The sequence below is a fragment of the Carlito syrichta genome, unplaced genomic scaffold (genome assembly GCF_000164805.1).
Source record: "Carlito syrichta isolate Samal-C Ts95f unplaced genomic scaffold, Tarsius_syrichta-2.0.1 Scaffold85406, whole genome shotgun sequence".
NCBI lineage: Eukaryota > Metazoa > Chordata > Mammalia > Primates > Tarsiidae > Carlito > Carlito syrichta.
Genome location: NW_007029502.1, coordinates 27,478 through 37,413, shown reverse-complemented (window position 1 = coordinate 37,413; position 9,936 = coordinate 27,478). Strand labels below are relative to the sequence as shown.

At 40.1% G+C, this 9,936-nt stretch overlaps 1 protein-coding gene across 4 annotated transcripts in view; it reads left to right on the top strand.

The window, feature by feature from the left end:
* Positions 1 to 8,834, top strand: part of LZIC (leucine zipper and CTNNBIP1 domain containing) — a 12,134-nt gene extending 3,300 nt beyond the window's left edge. For 2 of the 4 annotated variants that reach the window (XM_021711687.1, XM_021711694.1), the window contains 6 exons: positions 1,648 to 1,756; positions 3,150 to 3,285; positions 5,022 to 5,120; positions 6,174 to 6,269; positions 6,460 to 6,541; positions 7,655 to 7,868. In XM_021711687.1, the coding sequence (XP_021567362.1) occupies positions 1,648 to 1,756; positions 3,150 to 3,285; positions 5,022 to 5,120; positions 6,174 to 6,269; positions 6,460 to 6,541; positions 7,655 to 7,713 (581 nt within the window). In that variant the 3' untranslated portion in view covers positions 7,714 to 7,868. Of the gene's footprint in view, positions 1 to 1,647; positions 1,757 to 3,149; positions 3,286 to 5,021; positions 5,121 to 6,173; positions 6,270 to 6,459; positions 6,542 to 7,654 lie in introns of all 4 variants that reach the window. The other 2 variants (XM_021711696.1, XM_021711701.1) reach the window with 2 other exon arrangements.
* Positions 8,835 to 9,936: the final 1,102 nt, after the last annotated feature.

The following is a 9,936-nucleotide window of genomic DNA, read 5'->3' as shown; positions in this document are numbered from 1 at the left end:
CTCAACGTGCTGGGCTCCGGCGATCCTTCTGCCTCAGCCTTCCAAGTAGCTGGAAGTACAGGCGCGCGCTACCATGCCTCGATAATTTTTTGATTTGTAGAGATGAGGTCTCGCCAAATTGCCCAGGCGGGTCTCAAACCCGTGGGCTCAGGCAATTCACTCACCTCAGCCTTCCAAGGCGCGGGATTACAGGCTGAGCCACCGAGCCCGGCTTAATTATTTTTTTTTTTTTTATTGTAGAGATGAGGTCTTGCCAAGTTGCCCAGGCTGGTCTCGAACCCCTGGACTCAGGCAGTCCTCTCACCTTGGCCTTCCAAAGTGCTAGGATTATAGATGTGAGCCACTGCACCTGGCAAAGGTAAATATTTTTATAAATCTTGAGGCTTGCCTTCATAGAACACAAAATGAAGCAGATTTAAAGGAGAAAAGATATTTGTTCATTAAAAAGCAATAATTTACCATAACACCATGAGTAAAATTTAAACTCAGGAGACAAGGTAATATTTGAAAAATAATGATAATGGCTTCATATTCCTGTTATATAGATCAGTAAAAGAAAGATAATTCAGTAGAAAAATGGGCATAGGCTGGGTGCAGTGGTTCATGCCTATAATCCCAGCAATTTGGGAGGCTGAGGTGTGAGGATTGCCTGAGCCTGCCGGTTCAAGATCAGCCTAGGCAACTTGGTGAGACCTCATCTCTACAATAAATAAAAAATTAGTTGGGTATGGTGGCACGTGCCTATAGTTCCAGCGACTTGGAAGGCTGAGGCGGAAGGACCACCTGAGCCCAACAAGTTGAGGCTGCAGTGGCTGTGAGTGTGCCACTGCACTGTAGCCTGGGCAACAGAGTGAGACTCTGACTCAAAAAAAAAAGAAAAATGGGCATAATTCTAAAGAAGAAATTCTTATCAAAAGATGTTCATTGGGCTGGGTGCAGTGGCTCATGCCTTTAATCCCAGCACTTTGGGAGGCCAAGGTGAGAGGATTACCTGAGCCTATAGGTTTGAGACCAACCTGGTCAGCTTGGTGAGACCTCATCTCTCCTATAAATAAAAAAATTAGCTGGGTGTGGTCATGCCGGTAGTCCCAGCTACTTGGAAGGCTGAGGTGGAAGTATTGCCTGAGTCCAGCAGGTCGAGGCTGTGGTGGCCATGATCATGACACTGTACTCCAGCCTGGGCAACAGAGTGAGTCCAACTCAAAAAAAAAAAAAAAAAAAAATGTTCTCACAAATCATTAGGTAAATGTGCATATGACCAACAAGATAATATTGGGAGTGTTAGCCCTGAAATGTACTTATAAAAATGAGAAAAAATGCTATAATGAATCTTTTTATAAAGCAAAGTCACATTTGTTTCTTTATAAATCTGTATTTTCATCTATCAAATTTGTTAGTAAGATAGACCATAGTGAAGACTTGTAATTAATTTGTCAAGTAAATTAAGAAGACTCAAGCATTTTTGTGGGGTGTTATTACTATATGAGTTCAAACTTTTGTATCTAAATTGAAATTTTCTTTGCTAACTATCTTTCCCACATTCGTAACTAAGAAAGTGTAAAGCCTATTTTACATTGCACTGTTATGTTGAATCTCTTCAAGTAACCAAATATAATATATGGTATGTGGGTTTATCGTTCCACATAGAGATTAAAATGGCTTCCAGAGGAAAGACAGAGACAAGCAAATTAAAGCAGAATTTAGAAGAACAGTTGGATAGACTAATGCAGCAATTACAAGATCTGGAGGAATGCAGGTAATAGTATATGTTGTTACACTATAAAACGGCTTTTTTTCAGCAGCTAGATTACAGGCTCGTGTGTGATTTTGGTTTCCCTTGTAGTTTTTGTTACAGTGCTTTGTCTGTTAGAGAAGTAAACTCATTGCAGGCTTTGGTGTTATAAAGGCTGGGATGTGAAAGTCTTAATTAACTACTAAGTGCACATGAACTTAGGCAAAATAGTTAACCTCCTTGAAGTGGAAATAGTATCTACCTTGTCTTTGGGAGTTAAAACAGCTTTGCCTCGTATCAGGCTGAGAGGGTACTACTTGAACTTCTGGTGTGTGGTTTCAGCCTTACTTGCACAAAGGACCAAGAGTTTTCATTGCAGTTTTTTGTGTGTGTTTGTTTGCTTGTTTGAAGTTTTCAAACAAATGTTATTGGAGAAAGAAGGGAGAAAAGAGAGGGTGATTTGCCAGAGATGGCATGGATGAAAGAAACTAACTTCATTGCAGTTTTAACAACCTTGCAAGATTATTGTGAATATTACAAGTGAAGGGGTCAACATAATGTTTGACCTAGAGTAGATACTCAATAAGTGGTAGCTGTTGCTATTTGTAGTGTTTAATAAATGGCTTGTTTGTAGCTGGGCATGGTGGCTCAAGCCTATAATCCCAGCACTTTGGGAGGCCGAGGCAAGAAGATTGTCTTAGCCTGTGGGTTCAAAACCAGCCTGGACAACATGGTGAGACCTTGTCTCTACAATAAATCAAAAAATTAGGTGGGCATGGTAGTGCACGCCTGTAGTTCCAACTACTTGGAAGGCTGAGGCGGAAGGATCGCCTGAGCCCAGCAGGTTGAGGCTGCGGTGGCTGGGAGCGTGCCACTGCACTCCAGCCTGGGCAACAGAGTGAGACTCCAATTAAAAAAAAAAAAAAAAAAGACTTGTTTGGTGAATAAAAGTAACCTCTTACTCAGATGACAAATACTGCATTGCTGTTTTATTACAAGGTAACCAACATTTTCCTGCCATTAATGATGATGATAACAGCTGTTTATTAAGTACCTGCCAAACACTTTTCATATCTCACTCAGTGCTCATACTAACCCTGTTATGTAGGCATTTTCACTATCTGAAGCTTTATAGAGAAAGAAACTGAGGCTTGGCTGTGTTCAGTGTCTTGCCCAAGGTTACACCATTGACTGCTTAAAAAGAAGTTATACAGTTCATTAAGTGTGTCTCATGTTGTTTAAAATTTTTTTCAGTTACCAAAATAATGCAGGAAAATGCCCATGTTTTTAGTGCGTGAACACATTCATCATTAGCATTTTGATATTTCCCGCCAGCCTTTTCCTGGTATCCAAGTACTAAGGTTGCTTTTTTAATTTGAATATATTTTTCTATATTGTGATGTTCACTGTACTCCAGAGAAGAACTTGATACAGATGAATATGAAGAAACCAAAAAGGAAACACTAGAGCAACTAAGTGAATTTAATGATTCACTGAAGAAAATTATGTCTGGAAACATGACTTTGGTAGATGAACTAAGTGGAATGCAGCTGGTAAGCATAATTTACTTATGTTGATGACAGAGTTTGGTTCTTTTTTCTTTATTTGGTATATGTCAAGCCAGTATGTTGCCATGTGATTGGAATCCTTTTTTTTATTCGGTATATGTCAAGCCAGTATGTTGCCATGTGATTGGAATCCCAGCCACTCTGGAGGCTGAGGCCAGAGGATCACTTTGAGCCCAGGAGTACAAAACTACATCTCTAAATAAAAAATAACAAATAAGTATATTTCTTTCTCTTTTTTTGTGCCTAGGGTCTGTACAAAATAAGAATATTTTTGATAGAAAAATGCACCCTTTTAGATGTAACTTTTTTTTTTTTTTCCTTTTTGCTGACACTTGACACTTTGTCAGTGGGGAAACTCACCTTGGTCTGGCAGATGTGAAGCTGGGAGGCAGGTCCAGCACCCATCTCGGGGGATTTTCCTAGAAGTCAGGTATTTCTCCATGCAAATTTCATCATGGATGAAATCCCCACAGAGAATAGCGCTGCCACTGGTGGGAGCCACGGTAGAAGGGGCGCCATAGATACATCTGGGCCCCTGGGACAGCAGAACCTTGATATCAAGTTCGATGTCGACGGTTGGAAAGCGGGAACTGTACCTGTGCAGGGGTACACTGTCAGGGCCTACCAGGAACTTCTCAAAGTTCCAGGCAACATTGTTGTGGCACACAGGAGACCAGGAGATGAGTGTGGGGTCATGAGTGCATTGGCATCATCCACAGGACGTTGGCAGTGCCTCCCACAGGAAGGTGAAGAGCAGATGCGCACCTGCACCATTCACTCACACTTCTCGAACAGTGTGAAGTTGGACTCAAACCCACAGCCGGGCTGCACATACTTGAGGGAATTCAGAATCTCTTCATTCTTGGTGTTCTCCTGATGCCCAAACTGGTTGTACGCAAATCCAAGCACGACCAGACGCCGGGGCCCGAGGCGCTGCTGTAGCTCCTTCATCTGTGTGTAGTCCCGGACCATGGTGCCTCAGAGGAATGTCACATGCTCGATGAGCAACAACTTGCTCCGCAGGGAGCCCAGACTCACAGGCTCGCTGCTGGCCAGTGGGTGCACCAAGAAGGCAGACATGGACTGGGCCGCCGCCGCTAACCAAGTAACACACATGACGTGGGTGTCTGCAGAGAAGGGCGAGCTTCAGACCAGGGCCAGAAGTAACTTTTTTTTTTTTTTGAGCTGGAGTTTCACTCTGTCGCTCGACCCACTGGGCTCGGGCGATCCTTCCACCTCAGCCTTCCGAGTAGCCAGAATTACAGGTGCACCCAGCTGATTTTTGATTTACTGTAGAGATGAGGTCTCACCAAGTTGCTCAGGCGGGTCTTGAACCCATGGGCCCAGGCAATCCACTCACCTCAGCCTCCCAAAGGCGCGGGATTACAGGCTGAGCCACCGAGCCCGGCTTGGAAGTAACTTTTTAAAGCATCTTTGTAAACCTGATTCTTCCAGAAGTCGGTTTGTAGACTTGAATGTTAATTAAGGGTTAACAAGTTATTTGCAACTATGAGTAATTCTGCTTATGCATAAAACAACATATCCTTTCAGATCTTCATTTAGTTATGTATTTGGCTCTAGTAACATGCATAGAAATAGCAAATGAAAACTGAAATTTTAACAGTGTTTGATGAACAAAGATTAAAGACTCGTTAATTGGTTATTGCAATATCTGACACACTGGACTATTTTGGTTAGTATTTGCCTTCTTTTGTTTCTAGGCTATTCAGGCAGCTATCAGCCAGGCCTTTAAAACCCCAGAGGTCATCAGATTGTTTGCAAAGAAACAACCAGGTCAGCTTCGGACAAGATTAGCAGAGGTAAAGTTTCTTTAAATTGATCCAATAACTGTGTGTGTTTCTTTTCCTAGTCTACGAATTTGCTCATTATGATACTCCATGGTTTAAAAATTGGCCAGTTGATTTTAGAGCCATAACCCACAATTTTCTCACAAAATCAGTACTTTAAGCAGTTATGGTTACTAGTGAATGTAGAGGTTTGTACAGTATATGGCAGTTTAAATTACCACTGACCACTTCTGCTTGGACTCCACCCTTAACATTTAATTCTGGAGCCCTAACTTGAAATCCCATTGAGAATCCATTAATAGCACTGCCTTTTATGCATCTCATCTAAGAATTTTAAGCATCTTTATAAACCTGATACTTCAAGAAGTCTGTTTGTAGACTGAATGTAATTAAGGGTTAGCAAGTTATTTGCAACTACGGGTAATTCAGTAGCATAGTCCACAGCATGGACTTATGTCAGACTGACTGGATTTGAATCCCTGCTCTACTACTGAGGTATGTAACCTTGGGCAAGTTATTTTATTCAACCCCTTTGTGCCTCAGTTTCCTTGTCTGTAAAAAGGTGATAATGATGGTCTCTACCTCTTATGACTGTAAGGAGGATTAAATGAAGTGATAATGTGTGAAAGCACTTCAGATAGTACTGATATATAGTATACTGATATATAGTACATGCAATATATACTGATATATAGTACATGCTATTAGTTTTTTTGCTGATAGAGGTGATATCTAACCTAAATTTCAGGAATCTGAGACCAGTTATCTCATTCAAGTCTGTAGACAACACTTCAGTTTAATGAAGTATTCTTAGAGGACAACAGCTCTTAGAGAATCACTCTTTAGAGGAAACTATTGACCTACCAACTTTCATTACAGTTTATTAGAGCTGCAGTATAGCATTTCTATTGCGTTTGCCATGGATTGCGTTTGCCTTGGATTATTTCTATAGTAATTTATAATATTAATTACCTAAAAGGGTTTTTTTAAGTAGGTCTGAAAAACTACATTTTATGCACAGAATATTTTCCATTTAAACATCATGTTTACATTCACCCATTTTAGATGGATAGAGACCTGATGGTAGGAAAGCTGGAAAGAGACCTATATACTCAACAGAAAGTGGAGATACTGACAGCTCTCAGAAAACTTGGAGAGAAGGTACCAGTATTTAACTCAATATATTAGGCATAAATAAAAAGTATGAAATATTTGGTGCAGAACTTCTTGATCTGTTTGTGGTCTTGATCTTCTTGGTCTAATTTGTGGTCCTATGATATTCTTAACTGTGGCTTCTAAAACTATCTGTTGCATTTACTCATTCAACTGGGCTTTGTTTCATTTTGTTTAGTTGACTGCAGATGATGAAGCCTTCTTGTCAGCAAATGCAGGTGCTATACTCAGCCAGTTTGAGAAAGTCTCTACAGACCTTGGTGAGTGCCCTCATATTTCTGAAAGCTAGACATATATTCCTGCTTGAAATTGATGGAGAGTGTCTTTGAAATAACATGACGACTTTTTCTTGAGTTTAGAAGTGAAACCAAAATTCTTTTTGAGTTGGAGTCTCACTCTGTCACCCAGGCTGGAGTGCAGTGGCATGCTTACGGCCACCGTAGCCTCGACCTGCTAGGCTCAGGCGATCCTTCCGCCTCAGCCTTCCAAGTAGCTGGAACTGCATGTGTGCACTACAGCATCCAGTTAATATATATATATATATATTTTTTTTTTTTTTTTTTTTTTTTTTTTGAGTTATTGTAGAGACGAGGTCTCACCAAATTGCCCAGACTGGTCTCGAACCCCTGGCCTCCCAAAGTGCTGGTATTATAGACTTGAGCCACAACACCCAGCCACAAAATTCTTTTTATAATAAATCCATTGTATTGGTTTTATTTCTCTATACTTTATAATTCCAAATAAATTAAGGCCTGGCTCAGTGGCTCACATCTGTAATTCCACACTTTGGGAGGTGGAGGCAAGAGGATTGCCTGAGCCTAAGGGTTCGAGACCAGCCTGGGCAACTTGGCGAGACCTTGTTTCTACAGTAAATTAAAAAATTAGCTGGGCTTGGTGACACATACTTGTGGCTCAAGCTACTTGGATGGCTGAGGCAGAAGGATCACCTGAGCCCAGCGGGTAAAGGTTGTGGTGGCCGTGACTGTGCCACTGCATTCTAGGCTGGGCAACAGTGAGACTCTGACTCAAAGAAAGTAATGAATTAATTAGTTAATTAATTAACCCAGTCTAATATGTTTAAAATACTTGTCAGCTAGATGTAACTATAACAGGAAACTAAAATTTTACCTACACTATTTCAAACCTAGAGCTGGAGTAAGGATTAGTAACCCATAGGCTGTCTTTTGTAGCTGGATATTAGTGAAGAGGGAACAAAATAGGGATGGCAGTGGGAAAGTAGAGGTGGTAATGCACTGACAGTGAAGGCAAATTCTGTTTTCTACTTCAACATGGGATTGATTTTTCCTTCTTTGCTTGGAATGGTAAATGCACTTGAAATAATCTTTCTGTTTGTTATGTGTCTTTCTTCTTAGGCTCTGGAGACAAAGTCCTTGCTCTGGCAAGTTTTGAGTTTGAAAAAGTCAAAAAATGACATGATATGGAAGCTTGAGACACTGACTTCTTTCTTACTGTAAATGGCGTTTTTCTTCTGGGGATTTTCAGTTGTTGCAAAGAAATGAAGAGATTCTCAAAATGCATTGATAACCTAAGAAAAGATGACATAAAAATATACACTTGTGGCTTGTGTTGATGCTTTATGTAGGGCTACTTGATTGATCCTGGACTTGTTGGGACAGAGGGACTCACTGGACTTTATTCATTATGATTTGTCTATTTAAGAGAGAAAACAGTTGACTCTTCCTGTCTGTTTTTATTAAGACTGTTTGTTTTTAAGTGCTGATAGTGAATGAAAAGATGTGAACTAATGATTCTTTTTGGCTTACAACTTATCCCCCCTCCCTGGTGTGAACAGTGAAGCAAAATCAATAGACTTCATATGTGTTCATAGGATTTCAGAGTTCTCAATGATTGGAAAAACCATTTCCCTTTTACACACAAGGAAACTGAGGCTCAGAAAGAGCAAGTGACTTGCTTAAAGTCATTTTACAAAGCTGGGGGTAAACTCGGGTTTCCTGACTCCCAGTTTAGTATCTGTGGTGTCGTCTTTCTGTACTGTTTTTTGGGGGGGTTTTGTTTTGTTTTTTTAGGTAACATTATTTGTGCCAGTCAGTGCTTTTGAAAATTCAATGTCTCAACAAAAAGTTGACTGCACTGAGGGCCCATCCCCCAGCCAGTGAGCTCTGTGTGAATGGGGCCCATTGTATCTCTGGATTTTGAGCTTGGAACAATGGGAGCCCTGTTGAGAGTCTCCTAAAGTAACTTGGCCTCCTGCGTTGTTTCACCAGGGAAGCAACAGGACATGGCAGCTAGAGGCCTTCCTTGTGAGTGACCTCTTGCCAAACTTGGAGGGTGGCAACTGTAAGCTACGCACTACTCTTCAGTTTGGGGAGAAACACAAAATGAGTTACGAGGAAAAGCAAGTTTCTCTCCTGAGTGTTTACACATCTCTCTGCATGCTCAAATATGTAGGTATGTCCATATGCATGTGCATTAGCCTAGGTCCTAGGCTCTGGCCATTTTATATTCTTTCATGTGTTTCTCAGTATTCTTTTTCTTTGCACTTTATACAATTTATAAACATTTTTAAAGCTTGTATACTGTAAACTCTACTAGGTGCTTTGCCAACTGGACAAATTAGGGGACCTCAGCTATACTAATGCCTTATTTGGAATTTTCAATAGGTTATTTTGATATATTGGTTTATGATTGTCAAAACTCACTGAAATTGTGACAAACCAAGAAAAAGCAAATAATGTGCTATTCACCTAAGGCATTACGGTCAATCATTATTTCATTTGCCTGTTTTTTTTAATGGAGGTAAAATTCACATAACATAAAATTCACCATTTTGAAGTATATAATTCAAATTCATTCACAATGTTGTGTATCCATCACTATTATTTCCAAAATATTTTCATCACCCCCGAGGAGATCCAATACCTATCAAGCAGTACTCCCCATTCCCTTTAAGCCATTGCAAGATTCCTCCGTTTCCCACAATAGTAGACAAAGAAAATTAGGAGTATTTTGAATTTGAAAGGGACCTATATAAATCTGGTGTCCTTAATCTTGGTAAAATATCTTGTCATTAGTCACATTAACGTGTTCATTTTGTAAGTAACAATTAGCACTCAACTTAAAATTATCTTCATTTAAAGTGGCTAAGTTTGCAGTGCCCAGACACTGACAGTCGTAGCTGTGTGGCTTTTGGTAGGTTATTCATCTTTTTGAGCCTCATGTTCCTCTTCTGTTCAATGGCGATAATAGGACCTACCACACAGGAATGTTGTGCAATCCCCTTTCTTAATATAGACAAGGTTTTGCATTGGAGGAGCTAACCCACACTTAACTCTTCTAAGCACCATGTGATATATTTTGTTTCAGAAATTTAGCATTCATTCAGAAAAATAATTTGAAATTGAGTGAATTCTATACAATTATAGTTGTTAAATGACTTGTAAACTATGTTTCCCATTCACATTTCATTACATTTAGTTGTCTAGGCTCACAGATCTCTTCAGAGCTTGGAAGTAGCAATAACCCTAAGGCAGCTAAGTTGTTAACATTCTTGGGTCAGTATTTTGGTGAAGTAGAATTTTGATGAAAAGAAATCCTGCATTTCTCAAAAAACGGGGGCTGAAGCAGAAGTAAGTACCAATGTTCCAGTGGGCTGTTTAGGGAAATTTAATCATTC